This window comes from Taudactylus pleione, unplaced genomic scaffold (assembly GCF_031769625.1).
Source record: "Taudactylus pleione unplaced genomic scaffold, aTauple2 ptg000095l, whole genome shotgun sequence".
Classification (NCBI taxonomy): Eukaryota; Metazoa; Chordata; class Amphibia; order Anura; family Myobatrachidae; genus Taudactylus; species Taudactylus pleione.
In genome coordinates, this window is record NW_028284497.1 from 28,672,006 (window position 1) to 28,697,062 (window position 25,057).

At 44.0% G+C, this 25,057-nt stretch overlaps 1 protein-coding gene across 3 annotated transcripts in view; it reads right to left on the minus strand.

The window, feature by feature from the left end:
- The window catches only part of AOPEP (aminopeptidase O (putative)), a 562,421-nt gene that overhangs the window by 453,805 nt on the left and 83,559 nt on the right, over positions 1 to 25,057 (minus strand). For all 3 annotated transcript variants that reach the window (XM_088470083.1, XM_088470081.1, XM_088470080.1), the window contains exon 4: positions 6,393 to 6,549. In XM_088470083.1, the coding sequence (XP_088326209.1) occupies positions 6,393 to 6,549 (157 nt within the window). The remainder of the gene's footprint in view (positions 1 to 6,392; positions 6,550 to 25,057) is intronic.

Below are 25,057 nucleotides of genomic sequence, written 5' to 3' on the forward strand. Positions count from 1 at the left end.
AGGTGCACAGTTATTTCTACTTTGTATCTATTCGGATGACGCTACCTGTTGCATAGATATATGTAAATTGCAACAGCTTTCTTCATATTCATATATATGTTTATATTAGATTATATTACGTTAAATAGTACTGTATTGGATCAAGGGAAATTATATACTATGTTCTATTGGTTTTAAATATGTTGGAGAGCCCCATTGCATTGGTGGCTTTGATCTCTATTTGCTCCGCCACTTAGCTGGGTTATACGGCATAGTGGGTAGCTAAGGTTAGGTTCTAGTTTGGGATTAGGTATGCCAACATTTGGGGTGGTATACAGGGAGGAGGGAGGTTGTTGGCGTTATATAATGTTTAGTTATATACGGTATATTTTATTTTTATTTTTGCCTGCATTGTATCGCTTTTTGCATAATCAAAGTATTTTAGATGGAGGGTCTGATATGGACCTGATGGTGTTCTTGGTAAATACATTTAACATTTTTGTTGATGCTGAATCTTTTGACATGGAATGTGCATCGTGCTAATGACAAGATCACGCGGTCATTCATTTTTAGACTCCTTAAACAATATTGTCCGGATATTGTTTGCCTGACGGAAACCCACTTGGTGGGATGCAGAATCCTATCATTGAAACGCCCTTGGGTGGGCTGGGCATATAATGCCTCCCACACCACATCCTCTAGGGGGGTATCAGTACTCAAAAACAAAAATGTGCCTTTTATACTGAACAGAGTCCAAACTGATATGTATGGGAGATTTGTATTCTTAGACTGTAAAATTTATTCTACTCCGCTTTTCTTGTTAGCAGTTTATATTCCTCCTCCATTTAGCTATGATGTACTTAAATTGGCTACTGGATTTATTGCTGACTCCCCTAGTACTCATGTTATATGCCTGGGGGACTTTAACAACATTATGAACGGGTGCTTGGGCAGGTGGCGGCAGACACCCATTAATCAGGGGTTGACTGACACTAGCTTTGCAAGATTTATTGAGGGCTTAGGTTGGATTGATGCCTGGCGTAAAAAGCACCCTGCAGTACGCCAATTCTCATGTTTCTCCTCCTCATAGAACTCTTTTTCAAGGATTGATATGGCACTGGTTTCATCCGATCTGGTTCCCATGATAGGTAAAATTCAATACATGACTAGAGGGGTGTCAGACCACTCTCCGTTGACACTGAGTTTGGATTTAGGTGGGCCGAGAGGACAGAAATTCTGGAAGCTACATCCCTCTTGGTTGATGCAGATGGGGGCCGGGTCTGAGCTTGAGGCATTATGGTCAGGCTATTTTGGAGACAACATAGGGTCTGCTAGGTCTGACATGATTTGGGATTCATTTAAAGTTTAATGAGAGGGACTTTATTGAAAAGGTTTGCCGAAATTAAAAAATATTATAGGGACAGGGAGGTAGAGTTGGAATGCACTTGTAGAAATTCTGAACTGCAATTCTTACAAGATGGGCTTGATGTTTCTATAATCAAATGGTTGGCTGCTCAGGAGGCTTGGTCTGCCCACTTAACAGATAGAACTAATCGTCAACTCCAATTTCGTGCTAATTCCCATTACATGTATGCTGATAAACCAGGTAGCTATCTAGCAAGATTGGTCCAGTCCACCAGACCTGTTAATACCATTTCAGAGATTGTGGGAGGGGATGGCGGTGTGGTCACGTCCATCTCTGGTATAGCTGATGTTTTCCTATCATTCTACAAGGACGTCTGTAAATCCCATTTGTCATGTAATTTGGAAGAGTTACGTGCATATATTACATCAATTGAGTTGCAAAGCCTTTCCTCAGAAGCTAGGGCCTTTCTTGATGCTCCACTGACTGCAGAGGAGGTAGGGGGGGCCATTGAGTCCTTCCCTGGGGGTAAGGCGCCGGGTACAGATGGTATCCCATTATAGGTCTACAAAAAACATGCTACAGTATTTGTCCCTAAACTATTAGAGCTATATAATGACCTGTTTGAATTGAATTCTCTTCCACCATCCATGTCAGAGACCCTAATTATTGTATTATTAAAACTAGACAAGGACCCCAGGTTCAGGGACTCATACCGTCCTATTTCTCTGATACCAACGGACATAAAAATTCTTGCCAAAATTCTGTTGTTAAGACTAAATCAGGTCATCACCTCTTTGGTCACTCGGATCAATCCGGCTTTATGCCGGGCAAATCCACTTCTATAAATGTGAGGCGCCCGTTTACTCATGTTCAGGCCTCTCATGGGGACGAGTCCTCCTCAGTCATTGTGTCTTTGGACGCAGGTAAGGTTTTTGATTCTGTGGAGTGGCCATTCCTATGAGAGGTCATGAAATGTATGGGTTTTGGACCAGTGTATTTGCGGTGGGTATTATACTATAGGCCAGTTGCTAGGATCTCTGTCAATGGATTTATCTCCTCTCCTTTCTTATTAGAAAGGGGCACGAGGCAGGGCTGCCCACTGTCCTCGGCCCTTTTTGCGTTGGCAATTGAGCCTCTTGCTTGTGTATTAAGGTCACACCCTAAGATTGTAGGTCTTAAGATAGGCACCAGAAACGATACTGTGGCTTTATACGCCGATGATCTGCTGTTATTTTTAACCAATTATAAAGAGGCTATGCCTATAGTTTTACAGGTTATTAATATATTTGGTGTTTACTCTGGGTTAAAAATTAATTGGAATAAATCCTATATCCTTCCTCTTAGAGGACAACCACCTGTACTTCCTCCCATACCTATTCCCCTGCGATGGGTATCCCAATTTAAATATTTGGGCGTCTACATTACAAACTCCCCGCTTGACTTTATAAGGCTCAATCTGGATCCACTATTTGACTACCTAAAAGTCAAAATTAAAATTTGGAGTAAGCTGCCCCTCACGGTTACAGGCAGGATAAACCTAATAAAGATGATAGTACAACCTAAGATAGTGTATTTACTTCAACAGTCCCCAGTGTTTATTCCAGCCTCAGTATTCCGTAAACTGGACAAAATGCTATCTTCCTTGATATGGGTGAACAGACGACCTCGAGTTAGACTTAAAATACTGATGAGACCTAAATCTGCCGGTGGGTTAGCGCTAGCTAATTTTCGACTATACTATTACGCGACACAACTAACGTATGTGAGAGAATGGCTTCAAGATAACTCCCCTAATGCATTACACTCACTGTTGGTGTCTCAGGCCTCCCCTGGTCACACACCCTTACAGGCCTTGTTGAGTGACAGGGTTAATAAACCTCTTCCCCAGATACTAATACAGGCTGTCAAGGTCTGACGGGCTACCATTAATATCACGCACTCTTATGGTCTAGATACTGATGTACCCTTATGGAACTACAGGGCATTATCTGAATTGAGTTCACTTGAGGTTAGACAAGTGTGGGGCACCAAAGGTATTAACTCACTGGGTCAGTTATATGATGGCTCTACACTTATATCCTTTATTCAATTACCGAAAACTAATTTTTACAGATATCTGCAACTGTGGCATGCCCTCAGTGTTCAGTTTGGTGCTAGTCCGCCTGATATTCAGCCTTTTCCCATCAAGACAGTACTCACTTCATTGGGTCCCCGTAGGTCTTTGTCCTTTATTTATTCATACCAGTTGTCTTTTCAACATGAATCCAGGCTACTTGATCTTAAAGGAAAATGGGAGGCAGGTGTGGGCTTAATAGACGACAAAGACTGGGATATGGCTTTGAGTATTCCCCGAATCTCCACTGCCTCCGGGAGATTCCAGAAAATCCAGCTATATATCTTGCATAGAGTCTATCTAACTCCAACTATGCTGGTGAAATTTGGGGGCCTTGCCTCTAACGTTTGTCCAAGATGCCGGCTGGCTGTTGATACATTCTGGCACTTACTCTGGGAGTGCCTCACAGTTCAGACATTTTGGCGCAGGGTTATACAGGTTCTTTCCAATATTGGTATTCAAGCCCCTCTCCTCACCCAGTTGGTATGCTGTTTGGGTGTTCTGGACGATACCACTCTTGATAAATATGGAAGGCAGTTGGTTATCAACTTGTGTGCTTTAGCTAAAGTCAGTATAGCTCGCAAATGGTTGGCCTCTCAGGGTCCGGACTTCCGTGATTGGCTGACGCTGGTTCGCACCACTGCCAGACAAGAGAAATATCTGTATTTAACTCGAAAGGCTGAGTTTAAATATGACACTGCCAGACAAGAGAAATATCTGTATTTAACTCGAAAGGCTGAGTTTAAATATGACCGCATTTGGGGTAGTTGGTACAGTTATGCTCTCCCTGAAGTGTAATGGCCAATTGTTGTTTAAATGATTGTATGATTTACAGCAGGCTTGGGAGAAGCTCCACTTCTCTCTTCTATTTTATTTTTATATATATATATATATATATATATATATATATATATATATACACATATACACAATATATAAGATACCGTTTTTTCTATAATAAAAGTAGGTTTTGTTTACCATAGGATATGGGTGTGTGTATTAAATAATATGGTGGAATAGATGACCTAATTGTGATATTGTATTAGAATATTTTGTGTTTAGGACTGAGTGATACCACATTTTTATAGTCGAGATGATGTTTAAAATTTGAAGACATGTTAGGGTTATTTAAAATACTGAATATTTCTGTACCATATTACAGTGTAAATATACCCTTATTTGATACGATGATGTATATGTTTTTTACTGAAATATGCAATTATTGTTACTGTTTGTATTGAGTGTTGGTTTTGTGAAAACTCCAAAAAAAAAATAAAAAAATACTCAATTAGTAGTATACATATATATAGTAGTATACATACACTCCAAAGTCCTGGTGAAGAAATTATGGGTATAATAGTGCTGTCTTATTTCCTATTAATGGCTCATGCAATAAAAAGTCTCTGGTAAACAGGTAGGATAAAATAGGCAGTATATCTTGCTGTTGGTGACTTTAGTAGAATAGTGCAGTAGTATTAGTTGTGCAAGGTTTGTTTACGGTTATTAGCCTCACCTCCGGTGGCTGATGTGGTGGGATGAAGGAGGGTTAAGGGGGGTATCCACTAGACGATAAAGTTGAACGATTGAACAATAATGATAAAATCGTTCGATAATCGTTCAAACATCGTTTGAACATCGTTTGCAAATCGTGCAGTAATTGTTTCTAATGATGTACGATGCGCGCTCCCGCTGGTCGTTTGATCGTCTCCTCCATCGACTGAACATGCAGGTCAATTTCACTTGATTGCTTACAAATCGTTTACACATCGTTCACGCTGAACGATCAAACGATGAACCACTGTCTGCCCACTATAGCTGAAAGCTCTCAATCACAGATTAAAACAACATAGTTTATTGTTAGATCTTTTGCAAATCGTTTGCAAATCCTTTGCAAATCTTTTGCAAATCCTTTGCAAATCTTTTGCAAATTGTTCAGAGTGGAAGATCATATTTCAAGGGAAACTTCAAGGGAAAATCATTAAGAGGTTGGACAGGGATAAAATCGTCTAGTGGATGCTCCCCATAAATGGTATGATCTCTCAAGCCCTCTGTTCTCCTATAGCAGTGGACTCCAACCTAGTAGTTGAGGTCTCCCAAAAGTTCACGTTTTCCAGACCACACAGTTGGTGCACAGGTGTAGTTATTACGAACTGTCACATTTTAAATAATGTGCTGCCTTCATTACTGACACATTCTACAGATCCACAGGTGGTCTAGGCAACATGAACTTGTAGGGGTCCTTTACGACCAGTTTGGCCACCCATGTTCTATAGAGCTACTGCGCCTGTGTGAGAGGTGTACTGAGGCAGGGTACAAACTCCTTCCTAGACCTGCCTACACAGCTGCAAAGCAAGGACCGTCATGGCCCCTATCCTAGCAATCACAGTGGCAGTGTGGGAGGAAAGGGGCAGTACCGGCAGGCAGCTCCATCTCCCACGAGACCCCCATCTCAGGTCACCAGAGCTGTGTGTACTGGCCCTCACCTCCTTCACAAGTATGTCAGACCAACTGCCTCCAATGCCAACTGTCACTGTCCACAACTGAGTCTCCATGGCAACCTCCTAACTCTGCTCTAGCTGTAACCCCTTCACTGTCAATTTTTCTTATAAGTAAAACAATGAGGGTTAGAGTATTAAAAAAATATTTCCACATAGATGGAGGCAGTTAATCGAGTCCATCAGTGATTTAATCAGCTATGTAATAACGTTAAAACAGGAATATCATATATCTACTGTACCAGGCCAGGCCATTTTTTAGAGTAATCAAAAGGGGTAGGTAAAGAGTCATGCTGCATTAAGATAACTTTTAAAAACACCCTTTGGGACTAAAGCTCAGCACATAAGGGGTCATCCCAATTTGATTTTGGTCTATGATTCATAATTTTAATTAAACATTGATTTTTTAAATACATGTCAATGAGTTAACACCACTAACCTTTTGTCATCTGAGCCTAATGGTATCAGATTAGATAAATGACAAATTTCCATAGAGTTACAGGAATCGCCCTTAACTTCTGTCCAACTTCCAACGGCAATGGTAAACGTAGAGGCTGGCATAGGCATTGTTACATAGTAGAACCAGCTGTACAGCCCTGGACATAAACAGAAATAAAATCAGAGTAGAAAATCAACTTAGACATGTAATCAGAAATTAGGGCACCATTGAGAACTCAAGTAATACCAGAGAGAATCCTACTGGATTTGCAATTAAATACACCATCAGATCTTAAACAAAATACTCACATTGTTCCTTTATTTGTTTTCTTGTTTTGTGTGAAATACATGAGCAATGGGTGCCAGAGTGCGCGCCCTAACGGCTCCTACTGCTAGGGAGACGGGACAGAGCCTAGTAGGAGAGGAGGAGGCTGAGGACCAGAGTCGGTGGGAAGATGGTAATTATGGGGGTGGTGCAGAGAGGGTGGAGGGCAGAGCAGGAAAGAGTAGAAGGCAGATGGGGGCAGGACAGAGCAGGAGGTAAAGCAGCGTATACAAAAGACACAGCAGGGGGAAGAGCAGTGAATACAGAGGGCAGTAGGATAGAGCAGCGGGTAGACACTGCATATGCTAGGTTCCATTACTAGTACTAAATAATTTTCCTTCATTTCCTTTGCTTGTTAATCTCTGCCACAAACCGGAAGTGTTCTAAACTATTTGTAAGCAGTATCATCATTGCCCGTAATATGCCTTTTGCATACTGGAATCTCAGACTGAGCTCCTCTCTGCCCCTATACTGAACACAGGCGACTTCCCCTAGCACACTGAAATGAACAGTGACTACTATAGTAGATAGAATATACCTCACATTAGGCTTCATCGGGTAAATATAAAGCTATTAGACTTTTTTTTTTTTAATTGAGTAATTTTTATTAATTATTTTGCAAATGCAAAACAGAAACATTTTCAAACAACTAAACAAAAAAAACAATAATAATAATAATGATTAAACACAGTATACATAGATAATAACTGCTAGCAGACAAATATAGCAAAAAATAACATCACCAGATACAAATATTGTTGACATAAAAAAAAAACATTACTATATAATCATATAATATAGAAATCACACAAAATATCAAATTAACTACAGCATGTGAAAATTTACATAGCTATAAAAGATCAGAATCAGTATCACATCCCAAACCTGCCATAAAATGCTCAGACAGATGGACCTGAAGAAGCATACTTTGATTCAAGCCAACCAGACCAAATCCTATCAAATTTAGATTCCGCTTTCCGTGTTACATACATATAACGTTCATGCTGCACTGTTAGAGCAACTAGGGACACCCAGGCTTGAAAGTCAGGACTTACAGGGGCCATCCAAAGTCTTGCTATACAAACTTTAGCTAATACACATAAATTTATCGCACATTGCAATTTGTATTTATCTAAAATATTATCCTCTATAATCCCAAGGCAACAAAATCTTGGAGTAAGAATAGAACGAGGAATATCGATATCAGATATCGCCCTGAGGACTTGGCTCCAAAAGAATTGCACCCCAGGACATTCCCATAACATATGCCAAAAGGTTCCAGAGGCTGAATTACACTTTGGGCAAATATTCGAAGCCCTCCCTCCAAACTTCACCAATCGCACTGGAGTTAAATAAGTTCTATGAAGTAAAAATAGCTGAATCTGCTGAAACTGAACAGAGGCAGTAGATACACGGGGGCAAGCAAGTGCTCCACTCCATTCGTCATCAGTGAGATCGCCTATCTCCGATTCCCAGCACTGTTTCAAATTAGACAAATTAGAAGCGTGGTGATACGATAGCAGAAATGAATATAGACAGGAGAGTGTCCGCTTAGGGCCTAGATGTAAAAGAAAAGATTTTAAAGGGGAATGCTGCAACGAGAGAGGCTTACTGGCAAATTGGGCATTCAGTGCATGGCGGAGCTGTAAATATCTAAAAAAATACGTAGATGGGAGTTTAAATTCGTCCACCAACTGAGTAAAAGATTTAAGAATCCCATCTTGATATAACTGATGAATCTGAACAATACCTTTACTACCCCAAATCTCTCTAGCATTAAGAGAAGAGAGTTCTGACAGCTGTCGGGAGCCCCAAAGAGAGGTTTCTGGGTCTATTTCGCTAAATTGTATTAGTGCATGAGCAGCACGCCAAATTTTCAGAGCCTGTAAAACTAAGGCGGGAACACTACGAGAACCCGAAGCATTGAGCAGAGCTTGTAGAGGTGTATGTCCCGCTGACACCTGGGAAACTAACAGAGCTGGAAGGGAGTCAATTGAACTGTCCTGCACCCACAGCCGTAAATGAGCCAACTGCACCGCATAATAATAGTATAGAAAATGGGGAAGTGCTAAACCACTAGAATTTTTTGACCTAGTAAGTACATCCAACCTTATTCGAGGCCGTTTATCTAACCAAATCAAGGAAGATATTATACTGTTCAGCTTCCGAAATAATGATCTAGGAAGATAAATTGGGGCTTGTTGAAAAATATCTAAAAACTTAGGTTGCACTATCATTTTAATTAAAATGACCCGTCCTGTTACTGTCAGGGGGAGTTTGCGCCAAATTTTTATCCTATCTTTCAAATATAAAAACAAAGGCAAAATATTCAGAGAGGAATAATCCTCCATATTATTAGACACCCAAATACCTAAATATTTAAAGGAGTCAACCCAACATAGAGGTATGGAAATTAATGGGTTAACAGGAGGGCGTCCCCTGAGGGGAAGAATGGAGGATTTGTCCCAATTAATGGCAAGGCCAGAATAGTTACTAAACCTGTCAATCACCTGCAAAAACAGCGGCACAGCAGTCTCCTAGTTCCGGAGGAATAACAGCATGTCGTCTGCGTATAAAGCTATCGTATCCATCCTGCTACCCAAGTTAAGGCCAACGATACCAGGATGTGTACGCAGAAGACACGCCAATGGCTCAATAACTAAAGCAAAGAGGCTCGTAGATAAGGGACATCCCTGCCTAGTACCTCTGGACAATACAAATGAGGGCGAAATTAAACCATTCACAGAGATACGAGCAGTAGGCTTATAATATAACAACTGAACCCATCTCAATAATATTGGGCCTACACCCATACATCTCATGACCTCCCACAGGAAGGGCCACTCCACCGAATCAAATGCTTTTGCCGCATCTAGAGATACTACTACAGAGGAGGACTCCTCCCCATGAGAGGCCTGGAGATGAGAATAGAGACGCCTGATATTAACCGAAGTCGACTGTCCCGGCATAAAGCCAGTCTGGTCCGGATGTACAATCTTAGTGATAACTTGATTAAGACGAATTGATAGAATTTTAGCGAGTATTTTTGCATCTGTGGGTATTAGTGAAATAGGATGGTATGCGTCTGGAAATTTAGGGTCCTTCCCAGGTTTAGGTATCACAATAATGATGGCCTCCGACATGGAAGCTGGAAATACATCTTTATCATGTCAATTATTAAAAAGTTTTAACAGTCGCGGAATGAATAAATCAGCATATTTCTTGTAAACCTCCAGTGGGATACCATCAGAACCAGGAGCCTTACCACCTGGGAAGGAGTTAATAGCAATTTCGACCTCTTCTAAGGTAAAAGGCGCTTCCAAAAAGGACCTTTCCTCAGGATCCAGATGTGGGAGATCAAATGCTGCCACATATGACATCAAATCAGCTGGAGTGCAAGACAGTCTAGAGCTATAAATATTTTTATAATGGTTAAGAAAGGTGTCAGCAATGCCAGAGGTGTTGGAAACCAGTAACCCATCTGTAGAAAATATTTCAGGGACAGCTGTGGAGGGACGGTCAGCATGGACTAAGTGAGCTAAGAAACTGCCTGTCTTATCTGCAGACATATAGTGAGAGTGAAACTGGAACAACAGCCGGCGGGTATTCCTATCAGTATGATGGGTAGTCCAAGCAGACTGAGCCGCCAACCACCGGACCCGAGTCCCCTCTAACCTATTTAGTAAATATTCAGACTCCAGTGAACGGCAAGAATTCTCAAGTTCAACCTCCTTCTCTCTATAATAGCTTTTAAGATCAGCAACCCGTTTAAGCAAAGTCCCACGCATAAAGGCTTTAAATGCATCCCAAATTACTTCAATTGGAGCAGAACCAGCATTATCTGTAAAAAAGCTCCTCCAAGCAGCTTCAAGTTCCGAACCTGCCCCCATCTGTAGAAGCCAGGAGGGATGTAATTTCCATAATGTCTGCCCTCTTGCACTATTCAGGTCCACATTCAAAATAAGGGGAGAATGGTCTGATAAACCCCTCGTCTTATACTCAGCACCAGATATTTTGGGAATCAAACTAGGGGAGACTAGAGCTAAATCAATTCTGGAGAACGAGCAAAAAGAGGAGGAAAAACAGGAATATTGTTGTATTCCCGGATGCTTCATCCTCCAGGCATCTACCCATCCTAGACCAGCCACAAATTTTGCAAATCCACTCTCACCCCCCACTGGGACTGTTATATGGGCCTCTCGCCATTTATCAAAATGGGGAATCAAATAGTTGTTAAAGTCACCCAGACAGATCACAGGGGTAGTAGGAGATAGAGCAATAAATTCTGCTGCTTTTTTTAGCACCTTATATGAGAATGGAGGGGGTATATAAACAGCAAGCAGAAATATAGGGACAGTGTGAACCCTACAATCAAGAAAGACATAGCGCCCATGAGGGTCAATCTTAACGGCGTTACATACAAACGGTACTGATTTTTTGATAAGTACAGAGACCCCCCGTGAGGACGAAGTGTGTGAGGCATGATCCCACCCAGGGAAGTTTAAGGGATAAAATCTTGCTTCCGACTAAATGAGTCTTAGTAAAACAGGAGATGTCAGGGTCATATTGTTTAAGCATTTTTAACACTAGAGATCTTTTTATTCTGTCATTAAGCCCCCTCACATTCCATGTAAGTAGTCGTACCATAATAAAAATAGAATATATCTAAGAAGCGGGAATAGAGACATAGCAAATTTCCAGAAAAACAAAATATACGTGACATACCAGCCAGCATATACATAATAGGAAAAAATAAAAAATAAATAAAATTTAAGCATTCTAAACAAACCCAGCCAACCCCCCTCCCTGTATACCCCTCCCAACTTAGGCATACTTGGATCCCAAAATTACAAATTACTCAACCTAGAACAACCTAAACCAAATTAAGTTCCCTACCAGTAGCAGGGGCAATAAACAAAAGAAGCCACCAATACATGGGAGCCCTCCATTAGAGACTGTGACAGTGAAAGCATTTAACATATCATATACAGGAGAATTACATAGACTACCCTCCTAACATAGAGGCCTCTAGAACATCCAAAACAATCACACAACCACAGATAAAACACAAATAGAGCAGAGCATTTGCCTCTGGCAACAGGCAGACAGCCACAACCTGAGAAAAAAAAAAAAAAGGTTACAGATAATATCACGGATTTGATATTATATCAGAGGTATATCAATCTGGAGCTAACTGTCCATTGCCCGGGGCATAGCGATCCAGCCAGTCAGCCGCCTCACGCGGAGAAGTAAAGAAGCGGGTCTCCCCATCAACCACCACACGCAACTTTGATGGAAATAGCATGGCATATGAGAGGTTCAAGTCCCGCAGCCTGCGTTTAATGGGGAGAAATTTAGCTCTATCTTTTTGGACCTCTACTGCAAAGTCCGGAAACACTGAAATAAGCACTCCATTTCGTTCAAGCGGACCTTTAGTACGAGCTAGCCGGAGTACAGTGTCTCGATCCTTAAAATGCAGGAATTTAGCAATGAACGTGCGAGGCGGAGCACCATGAGGTAGAGGCCGAGAAGGAATTTGGTGCGCCCGCTCAACTGCAAATTGAGAGGAAAAGGATTCTCTGCCATAAGTAGTTGAAAGCCACGTCTCAAGGAAGGATTCAGGCGAGGAACCCTCCTCTTTTTCAGATAGCCCAACGAATCGAATATTGTTGCGGCGAAGTCTTCCTTCCATATCAGATAGCTTGTTTTGCATAACGGACATCTGTTGACACATATTAGAGACACGTTCATGTACAGGGCCATGCAAATCTTCCAATGAAGAGATACGAGTTTCAGCTTCCTCCATGCGCTCACGAATCCGCTGCATATCATTACGGAGCAAAGAGATGTCACATTGCACCTTTTCAATTTTATCTGATAGATTTTTTCCATTTACAGTAACAGCATCTAGAACTTGCTGCAAGGTGACTTCAGGAGGCGCTACAGCTGTAGAACCTTGAGAGCACCCTAATGTTGCATCTTGAGACGTTTTTTGCAAACTCCCTGCCTGGTCTGATGGCACTCAGGTGCCAGCTGTTACAGGAAGAGGCCATGTAGAATACCCCAGCAGGAGATCCCCACTCAGGCAGACGACAGCAGCCGCAGTAGTGGTGTGAGAGAGCCTCCCCGTCCGGATCTGGAGACACGTGGGCGGCTTCCCCTGCAGATCGGGGGCCGCTCCGTGTGATATACGCGGCCGTGAGGGTGGCCACAGGCAGGAGGACCACTCCCGGGGAGAAGCCAGCAGCTGCGACAGCAAAGGGAGAGACCAACTCCCTCCGGGTCTCAGCACACGTGACCGGCAGCCACTGCAGCACAAGATCGCGGCCGCACCGCCTATCAGAGGCGACCACGAATAAGGCCCCAGGCAGGAAGACCGCTCCCGGGCAGATGACAGCGCCGGTGGTCTCCTCAGGTGAGTCCTTAAGGGCACAGAGGGCAGTCAAGCCGGCAGGTACCCCCCCAACACCGTCACAGTGAGCAGGATAATGGTGTGCAGGATGAATAGCAGTAGAGCTCAGAGAAGAAGCTCCTCACTCCATTGCAGCCACGGCCACGCCCCAGCTATTAGACATTTTATAAATTATTACACTTTTAAAAAAAAACACTTTACTATTAAGATACTTGTCGGGTAAATTCCTGAAGCCTGGTATTTTCCAGCCCAGTGCTTATATGATTGGACATCTACTGCATATTTAAATCATAACCCAGTTCATCATCAATGTTTATTTATGAGGTGCCACAGATACTGCAGTGCAGTACAGTCAGCAATACACAAAGCAGAACAAACTGGCATGGAAGTGTACCAGTTATACCCTACAACAGGGAAGGGGAACCTCAGGCCCGGGGGTCGTATAAGGCCCCCGGAGTCATTTGGTGTGGCCCTCTGAGCTTTTTTCTGCTAGCCTCATCTGGCTAGCAGGGTGCCTAGATTGACACCCTGCAGCCAGAGTCTATGCAGCAGTGCCGTCTGAAGCGTTCTTAGGACGCTTCAGACGGTCACAACATTGCCCTTACAGCTTCCCAGAGCATCCTCAGGATGCTCCGGGCATTGATCTAATCACCAGCGATTGTGGTCCCGCCCACATGTGAAATCACATGGAGGGGGCATGGCCTACACTGGGCCAGCGAATAATGTGATATATATTAAAATGGCCCTCGGACGAAAAAAGGTTGCCCGCCCCTGCCCTACAAAGACATATAGAAGCAAGAGGACAAACAATTGCAATGTGACGTTTTGGATGAGATAAAACTTAATACATCATATTACTCACAATTTATGTCACTTAACACTATTCTATTTTATTTATTTAATATGATGTTCATATATTGATCTCTCCTCTCTTTTTCTGTACATATAAGATTTTCAACCTTGTAGTAGTGGGTCAAATTGGAGCAGCAGCATATGGAAACGCGAGAAGTAAAATAATATTCAATCATCTGCTAACAATTTCATAATTAAAAATTAAATAAAATTAAAGAAAAGAGAAAAGACAAATAAATAAAATCACTATATATTTCTGTGGATTCCATGAAATATCAATACTTTTTTAAATGTTTGTACTTTTCATAGTGAATTGGTTGTGTGTCAATGTAATTTGTCCCCTATACAGAGCTATAAACACTTGATGGCACCATATAAATAAATAAGAATAGAATAGAACCAGCTGTTGGTTGGTCATTTACATCATTTCAGAGCTCAAAGCTATTTAGAGTAGGTTAGGTGAGGGAATTACTTCCCTAAATGCCCTCTACTGTTTATACAGAGACAACAGACTTTTGCACTACTTCACTCTGAGTAACAAGTCATGGGATGCCCAATGCAAACATTAAAGGCACAGCTGCAAATGGAAATGGGTACACAAGCACCACTTCTATGTCAGACATCTTGTCTGGAAGATATGCCAATCATTGTGTCCAGTGTCGGCTCCAGAGGAGGGGCTGCAGCGCAGACCAAATGTCAAATAGGGGAACCACACCAACTGCCATTTCAAACGCTGCCAACATAAGCCCGTATTCAATATGAGGCGAAAAGTCCGGATCCGCAATACTTTTCGCCGATGACGTCATTTTCACCTGTTTTGCTTTTACCACGTATTCAATTTGAAAGACTTTCCGCCTAGGCGGAAAGTCAATGCAATGTAATAGGTGAAAAAGATTCGCCTATGAATAGCAGGCGGAAAAAAGTGCAGAATTGGGGTTTTGGGGTGCAACGTTGCGGGAACCCCCTGCAGCCCAAAGGTAAACTGCGAAAAAAAATTAAATAAAAACACTTAACACCCCAAAAAATCACTTTCATTTGGGGGACAAAAAAAAATGTTGGGGGACAAAGTTAAAAACTAGCGAACATGACTCTGGGGGGTCCCCAAGTATGCCTCAAGTGTTTTTTTGATTGCAGGTGTTTGCGGCAGGTGGATTTTTCACGATTTTTTCAACTTCACTTTAGCAACTTTTAAATATGCTGACCCCCATTTTCAAGTACCCCAAATTTGCTGGGATAACTTATTTTCTGGAAAAAATACTCCTGAATACTATTCTGCATCACGTATAGAAAAACACCATTCAGCCCGTTTAAAAACACAAAATACCTTCAGCAAGCCAAATTGTGGGGTACAATAGGGAACCCCCATGTCAAAGCATCTTTTGGGGGGTGTCAGGCTGATTTCCCCAAAACTGACAGTACTTTCCGCCTGTTCAAGTTTTGCCGGGTCCCGTTTTCGCCTACTTTCAAATTGAATACGGGATAAAGCATGAACGCGCGCGATACTTTCAGGCAGCAAAAAAGTATTGCGGCTTGGCTCAAATTGAATACGGCTCATAGATGGTTGTGACTCACTGGCAGTTGGTGTGGCTTCCCTATTTGAATTTTTTTCCACTGCTCTGCAGACCCCCCTGGAGCCGCCACTGCTTGTGTCTGAATGCATACAGTTAGAAAGAGCTCCAGGTCAATCCAAGGGTACCAAAATAGCAGATCCAACCCACCCAAAGGGTTCAGGTACAACAGTTGCCTTCAAATGAATTGTTGCTTATTGTTGCGTTCCAAAACATATTAGGCAAATGGGAACAAGTGCTGTGCAGTTGCAAATACATTTGAGACTATCCAAGCTATCATACCAAACTGCCTCATCGATGTCATGTGTTGACTGTCAATATGCTTAACAAAAAAAAAATCCCACTTCAATATGAATAAAATCAGTCCATAGGTCTATGCCATACATTTCCAGTGAAAAGAAATCATCTCTTTAACCATGGTGCATTCAAAGTTCTGCAAGCACCAATACTTACAGAGTACCATAGGTAATGGACTTTATATGTTAGGGCAGTGGTCTAAGGGCCTGAGTCAGCAAGCAACGCAAAGGAGAGAATGCACGCACTAGGCGGATGTTTGTGTACTGCGCATGCATCGCTTTACGCACACACACAAACTAGCCAGTGCGATAGGGTAAAAGTACGCACACTACACGCAGCGTGTACGCAGACCACTTCCGATATTGACAGGAAGTGCCGTTTGTGGGTGGTGACGGGGGGGTTGTCGGTCGAACGCAGGCGTGCCTGTGCATTGGGATGCTGTTTTAGGGGTGTCCATAATTATGCCAGTGCGGCGCCGGACTCAGTGATGAGACTCCGTGCACACAGGAAGTTGCCAAGATCCTGTGCGAGGTCTGGTCACTATTATGCAAATGTGGTTGATGGTTATCGATGTTTACGCTATCTTGCATACTGATCAAGCTTTGAGTAAAGGGAGATGGGTGGCTTAATGTAGGGCTGGGCGTCTGCATCTTGTGCTGCTGTCTCCGTGCGTATGCATTGATTAGCATATTCTCGCAATGGCTGGGTGCGTGCGTCTGCATCCGTGCGCTCCTTGCTGAATCAGGCCCTAAGTTAGACTACTTAGACCACTGCACTAACATATAAAGGCATTTAATTTTAGTTGTGGGTTTTTAGAGGTGGTATTTAATATTAGCAGATCAACAGACTGGTGGGAGTCCATTCACTTAGTGCAGTGGTTCTCAAACTCGATCCTCAGCACCCCAAACAGCTCACATTTTCCAGGTCACCCAGCAGGTGCACAGGTGTATTCATTACTAACTGACACATTTTAAAAGATCCACAGGAGGAGCTAATTATTTCACTCGTGATTCTGTGAGGAGACCTGGAAAACATTTAATGTTTGGGGTCCTGAGGACTGGGTTGAGAACCTATGACTTAATGAATGGACTCCGACCAGTCTGTTAATCAGCTAGAAGGTCTTTGTAAATCCACCCCTAAAATTGTCATCCATATGAAGAAAACATAGAAGGGGCTGTTAGGAATTTATAAGTCTACCTGAAAAAGATCAGGGTATGTGATTTGAACAACACACTTACTGTTTACATAACCTCATATGAATAGTTTGGATCCAGCGGACTACTTACCATTATTTTCCATTGCACATTTAGGAAAATTATTATATATGAGTCACATGGCCTAAAGAAATAACTCCATAACTTTCTGTAGGCAATCAAAAGAATGTCTGATTTTAAAATAAGAACAGGCTCAGACAAAACCGGTTTGTTTGTCTATGTATTTTGTGCAGTAAGTTACAGAGATTGCTATGGGAACAATGGGCCTGATTCAGAGCCGTTCGCTATTTGCGGTCGTTCGTTCAAAAACAAGGGGTAGCTATTCAAATGATCCGTTCGCAAATTGCAGTCTGTTCACACCTCTAAGTCTGAACGAGCGAGCAAAACATACGCTCGTTTATTTGTTAAAAACGCCCCCTGGCCGCTCGCACCATACGTCATGTCCGCTATTTATTAGATTAATCGAGTACATCGACCAGCGTATGAACTGCTCGCTATTCTTGTGGTTGGTTTTTGCTACCACAATTTTGCGAACAGTTCTGGCTTAAAAAAAACCCAGTGACGTGGTCAATGACGCTGCTGTTTTAAATATGCACACCCATAAAACGCCCGTTTTGACCTTTAAGCACGCCTGCGTTCTGATTTCCACTCCCCGTTTTCAAGCACCTTCCCCTGTTACCACCCACATACGCCTCATCCTGTCACTCAAATTATCAGGCATTCGCTATTTTGCGAGCACATGAATTTCGGCCGCACTGACTGGTTCGCGCATGCGTATAACGATCCGTACGCATGCGCAGATGTGCGAACATCGCTCGGAACGAGCGTACTGCCGCTAGCGAGTGGCTCTGAATGAGGGCCAATGTGTTGCCACTTTCTAAACTTTATAGTTCTGACTAATCAGAAGACACATAGGGTCTGATTCATTAAGGATCGCTATTGCGATCGCAGCTCCGTAATCGCACACAGGTCTGCTGCGAAAATATTCTAATTGCTATCGCACTGCCAGCATAGGGACACCCACTGCCTCCCACTAACGCTATCTCACATCCGTAATACCTTGCAAACCTCCATAAACATCGGTAACATCAAGTACCATCGGCCCCTCACGCAGAATTACAGCAGCCCTGACCTTATTTAGAAATTGCTAACTTCGTTGTACGCAGTGAGCACACAAACTGCGAATGCCGTCGCATTGGCCAATTTATGCACGCCCATGCAACGGGGTTCAAACGGTCAGGCACGCCTGTGTTTCTCCAAGCACCCCCTCATCACCCCCAAACGCTCACCCCGTTAATCACTCTGCGATGGCTCTGCGTGGTGTCTATGATCGCAGTGTTGGCTTCGCGCAAGCTCATTGTGATGCATACACATTACGCAACAATCACCTGTCTGCGTACGCTTTAGCAATAGCGATCCGTAATGAATCAGGCCCATAGTCCTTGTGAACAATCTACAAACTGACTTAGATACAATCGTTCATATTACTATAGAACAAATTTAAAATTATAGTAATGCACATAAGAGCTTTTTAGAATACATTTGGTTGATACTAAAATAAAAGAAAAAATAAGTATCAAAATAGGCAATGTTGTCAAACAATACTGGAAGGACAGCCTACTTTAGTGCCTTGATTCCTAATGCAGACAATTCTTAGCCCCATCCATATGTTCTGTGCAAAAGCTAGTGTTTTGTATGGGCCCTTTGCAAAAGCTTGTGCTATGAGGTGTCAATAGCAGAATGCTGGTCTGTGCAGTTACTTTCCTGTTTAAAATATGACTCTGTGGGAGCCATGGATGGACTATGAAACCTTTCCGCTAGGGCTGGATCTTGGAAACCGATGGATAGCAACCATCGGTGTTCTTGATCCGATGGAAGTACTTTTACCGTCGGACTGTGGATATATTCAATGGTTGTCAGTCATTGGATGCTGCTTTCCGATACCCATCCAATGCAGCTGCGGATACCCGGAAGAGGTGTCTGCCACTCAGTTTAAGTGCATATGCGCGAAGCTCCAATTGCTTCTGTGCATGCACACATAGGCCCTCATTCAGACCCACTCGCGAGCGGCTGTCCTTTCGCAAGTGGGTCGATGGTCTGCACTGCGCATGCGCACGACGGAGGGAGCTCCGTCGTGCGCATGCGCGAGACGCAACGAGCGCTCGGAGTGTCTCATCAAAGGGGACGTGCTGTCGAACGCCTACCATCTGAAGCCGGCCCCACTGACATCACTAGTGATATCAGTGGGAGTGATTTTGGCTCTGATAGAGCCAAAATCACTCCTGGCCTAGCGGTTGAAAAACTCAACCGCAGGCTTTTGCTCGCAGTTTCGATGGTCGCGATGGTCAAGACCATCGCGACCATCATCCTGCACGCTCGTATATGCTGTGGGTGGTGACCCACAGCTATACGAGCGTCCAGGAGGACGCTCCATATTAATGGAGGTGGGCCCTGATTCAGAGCGATCGCTCTGGTCAGAGCGTCCGGCTCTGAATCAGGGCCATAGTAACCATCTGGCAACCATTCAATGCCGGGCTTCTGATGTCCATCCCTGCTTTCTGCCAACACCATAACCAACACTACTACCTTTACCTCCCACTTCATTAAAGCTACTGAAAATAGGTCAAAAACTCTGGGCCTGATTCAGAGACCACAAGACAATATTTACGCAGTTGAACGATTAATCGGTAAACTGCGCATGCATCTAGGTACATTACTGTAGTGACTATTTACCAGGGGATGCAGTCAGGATACCGGCGGGCGCTATCCCGCCTGCCAATATCCCGACACTGCCAGCCCAACAGGGGACTAAAGATAGGCGTCGAAATCCCAACGCCTATCATTAGCCACACTACAAAATACAGACACCCGGCATACCGATTGAAGGTAAACCGGGTGTCTTAGCATCTAGCCACTCGGGGGGGGGGAGGGGGGTGTTAGGAAAGGCAAAGGGAAGAGTAGGTTTAGGCACTAACAGGGAGATTTTAGGGTTAGGCACCACTAAAGAAGTGTTAGGGTTAGGAGGGGGAGAGGGGAGGGTTAGGTTACTTCCCAGCCCCAGTCAGGAATTAGGTCCGTCGGGTGCTGCTGTTGGTATTTGATCCGCAGGCATTAAATATCGATTCCTTTACCAGCAGTGTGATTGACAGTCAAGGACTGTTTGGTGGAGGGAATGGGGGAGTGGTGACAAGAACGCAGGCATGTCGCAACAATTTTCAGGCTGTGACACAGCCCGCATCCGTGATCCCATTCACAATAAAAATGGCTGCAGTATCTCAGTACACGCACCCATAGGGTTACTCAGAAGACCAATCGAAGGATCTACGACCGATACTACGTCTTTGTACGCAGACCCTTGGATTTGCAGTGGGTGTCTCAAAACAAATGTAGGCATCTGCCACAATTGCATATTTTCGCACAGCCGCAGCATTAGTGTCTGTGACTGGACGCTTTTCGCCTAGGCCGGCCCCGGTCACGGGTTAGCGCTCTTGGACTCCCACTCACCATCAGTGACCGCCTGTCACTAACTCCGCCCACTGCACTGTGGGCGTGTAACAATGCTTCCATCATCAAACTCTACCATTGGCGTTTGGAACCGCTTCCGCTGCGTATGCGTTTGATTAACTGCGGACACACCTCCTGTTTGGTGTCGGCTGTTCCCACCTGATCCCTCGTAATGGACCAGGTCTGCACGGTAGCTTAGCAGAGGGCTTGAACTTGTAGACGCTGAGCTCTTACCCAGAGCAGCAGGAGAACGGAATAGCGTTTTGGCGCAATTCTGTTGGTCGCAGGATTGAGTCAATTGAAGTAAAGGCAAACAGTGTTTATTTGCTCAAGGTCTTAAAGAAGACCCTCCCTTCCGTCTGAAGGGGAATATCACACAGAAATCAAACAGCAATTCTCCACAAAGGATTTTCAAAGATGTGCAATATTGCTAGGCACAAAGCCTTCTTTTAAACCACTCCAATACACATTTCCACAGGGGGTAAGCCCGCCCTGTGGTTTCCAACCAATCATCATAAGTGCATGACCTGTGCATGTGCTAGCCACATGCACGTTTAACATTGTCCCTTATGGCAAGGGGGAGTGGTGACTCCCCTGTGCCTGGGCTCAACCTCGGAGCTGGGCAACGCCCACGGCTCCGCTCCGTCTGGATACAGCCTGGGAAGATAATGATTTCCCTCCAAAAACGGACTTCCAGGAATCTGCTAAGGGACCAAGCCAACCACCTTTGCCTGAATCTGAGCTCCAGAGGTGGGCAAGCAGGGTCCCCGGGCACGGTTTCCTGGACATGGAAGGGAAGCTATTTGAAGCTCCTTAAACCCACTTAGCTGGCTGCCTTAGCCAGCTCCTTATGCACCCCCTCATACCACTTCCAGGCATGAGGCTGCATAGGGGGACATTTTATTCCCCTAGGGAGGAGGCTGGGGGACCCAGCAGCCCACAGAGAGCTCCGGATCCCCCTGGACCTCCACAGACAACAGGTAAGTACACTCTTTACTTAAATTATACATTTAAAATTATACCTTTCACATACAATTTATATACACATTTTATTTAACATTATGTGCCATGGGGTATGCTTTTAACAGTGCCCAGCGCTGGGCTTTACTTAACTCAGCCTTCCATGCTGGGACACTGGGAGCCAGGCTCCCAGTCCCCAGCATACGGCTCTCAGCTCTGTAGCCTGGGACCATGCCCTGGCTGCAGCAGCTGTACCTTTTATTCAGCAGCGCTCAGCTGCTGCTCCCTTCTTGCTGCCCTGGGGCACTAGGAGCCAGCGCTCCTGACCCCCAGTGCACGGCTACCTCAGTCTACCCCTCGGTGCAGCGAAGCAAGGGTTAAACTGCTGGCCACGCTGCCCGTTGTGCTGCAGAGCCGGGAGCTAGGTTCCCTGCCTCCCGATGTCAGCGCGCCGCATCTGTCTGGGAGGCTGGAGCACCAGGAGCCACTGCTCCTGGTCTCCAGCTTGGAGCCGCAGAGCGTCTCCCTTGCCCCTGCCCTTCCCCGGTGTGGCATACCAGGGGTTAAGTCCCTGTGCCCACAGGGCGGCTTGTGCCTTTGCCCGCCTTCGGCGGAAAGCGCTGAGCGGCTCCCTTGTTCTTCCCCCGATGTGGCACACCGGGGGTTAACGCTAAGTGCCACGGCCGCCGGAGCCAGTTTCCGGCAGCAGCGGCGCTAAGAGCTGGCCCCCAGCGGGCACACACTAGGCTGCAGTGGTCCCTCCCTGGACCACGGCATCTACACAGACCTTCCTGGCGGTAGCGCCAGCAATACATTAAATACAGGGCGCCTATTTGGGTATTTAAAAATGGCGCCGCAGCACTGGGGTTAACCCCTTCAGTGCCACGGCCGCCATTGTACACGTGGAGCCAGCCTCCGGTCACAGTGTCCTTCTCTTTATCAAGCCCTCTCTCGTCTAACCAGCTACTGAATGGGGAAGCTTTGTTTGGCTGAAAGCAGACATGTGCTATGGCAGTGGTCACTCTCAGCCAATCAGCACTTCCCCATTCATGCCTATGGCCGTGTCAACTGGTCATTTTTCTCTAGCACTGTACACAATATGTTCAGTGCGTTTTCGTGAGGTTTGGTGTTTGTTTTTTTAATATATTTTTTCTATAACATAGGAATGCTTACGGCTGTCGGTATATCAAGCATAACAAGTTTGTGCTGCAATTCTTGTTCCAGCTTCACGTTAAGTGGCACTGTTTCATGGAACACCACATCTGGATTTTATAAGCTTTTTCATTGTAATGTCCCAGAGTCTGTATCTTTTACTTCTTTGGCAGTATCCAAGCATGATACACTCCAGTGACTTGGGAAGCAGCTTACGTCTCTTCTCCTTGGGTAGTTGTGTATACGCTCTGCACCCAAAGACTCTGAGATGACTGATGTTTGGCTTACTTCCAGACCATGCCCTTAGTGGTGTTTTGCCTTTTACAGCTACTGTGGGTGCACAGTTCTTATGGTATATTTCAATTGACACTGCTTCTGCCCAAAAACACTTTTCTAGGCCCATGCCACTCAAGCACAGTCTGTGCTCTTTCAACATTTGTGTGGTTGGCACACTCACTGACACCATTCTGCTCTGGCATGCATGCAATGGTTAGCTGGTGCTCAATTACATATTTCTTTAGGAAGATGCCTACATTTTTATTTTCATACTCGCCACCATTGTCACATTGTCATTGACAAATGTGTGTCATTCTTGTGAAGTCACTGATAAATGTTAGGAAATATCAATATCCACTCATTGATTTTACCTCCATCGAACCACACACATCTGTATGCACCAATGCTAGTGGTGCCTCAGCTCTGGTTGCTGAATTTGGGAAGGGACAGTGGACTTGCATAGCCATTATGCAGATCTCACATGCCAGTCTCTCTGTATAATTCATGGCTATTCCTGTCACTATCATATCAAGGAGTTTCTGGACATTATCATACCCCAGGTGTCCTAGTCACCTGTGTCACAGCTCCATAGATTGGCTTGAATTACAGGGCGCCATTGCATAACACTTCACTGTGTCTAGGACATATAGTTGCTGGCACAGAGTAGTGGTTGCTATCACAGTCCCTCATTTTATTCTGCACAACACACTTGACCTCTCCGAACTTTACCTTGAAACCTGTGTCTTCTAGGACACTTATGGCAGTGAGGTTGGTCCCCAAATCTGGTACGAATAACACATCCTGGATGTCTGAGACTATGATTTCACTTTTAATTCACAGGCACACCGTGATTGTCCCAACTTCTGTGGCTGTAAGGACTTTGTATCCAATCCCTTTGACTATTAAATAATCAGACATGCTCAATGATGTAAACCATTCTTTATAGCAACTGAAATGTTTCATGGCTCCAAGTCCATGTACCAGTGACTGTCTGACATTTAAAGCTGACTCATTTGTTTCATCATGCTTCTTCTGTGTACCATTTGAATCACTCAGTCTGCATCCAGAGGCTTTATGTCCCACTTTGTGACATATGAAAACTTATACACTTGGCTATATTAGTGGTAATGCAGGTAATATACAGAGTTAATTGGTCTCACCTCTGAGGTGCTAAGTACTACGGAGCCATAGAAATAAAAACATGTTCCCCCCCTAGCACACTGCAAAAGACCAGCAATAAGATTTGAATACTACATGATAACATAAATCCAGAGATCTTTGTTGCATATATTTGCAAACATATGTTTAAGCAATCCGGGCCAAATCAAGGTGTCTCTGTACCACAGGTCCCTAACGCTACATGATAAGAGCACCTACTTTGGACTATATAATTGCATACATTCATATATCTAAGTTGAGAGCCAACTCATCTGGAGGTATCCGGAATCCTCCAAATAGCACTACAGGAACCAGCATACCCTCCAAATGTCCCATCCATGCCTCAGAACAGTATAAAATAGTGGCTGCTCAAATTAACTTAATGGTCTTTCACAGGTGATTGATAGGGAGGGGTTTAATCTAGACTAGAAAAAAGATAAAAATGTCCCCCCCCAAGCACACTGCAAAAGACAAGCAATAAGATTTGAATACTACATGATAATAGCACATAACACAACATGACTAAGTAACAAAAAGTCTCATGTGAAGTGTTGTTTAAACATAAAATTGCCAGCATATGTGAAGATTAAAAATTTACCAGAAAGTGGAGCAGAAGAAAAATTAAAAGGGGTCTACAAAGGAGTTGCTCGAGATAAAATAAAGTGTTTGTGAAGTGATACATCAGTGTGCAGTCAGAAAAGAGGAAAGCCGGGTGTATTTATCCTGAAGAAAACAAGTGTATTAATCTGGCTCATTAGAGTTGGGTGTTGTGCAGAGCCGGCCACACACGGTACGATTTTATGTTGGTAAAATGTGTTGAACGATTTCCCTTGAAATTCTCTCTACGATGTGTACAAATAGTGTACGATTGGACATACGATACGATGCGTTTCTGATTTCAAATCGTTAATAATGCATTGTTTATTGCTAAAAACCTCATGATAAATC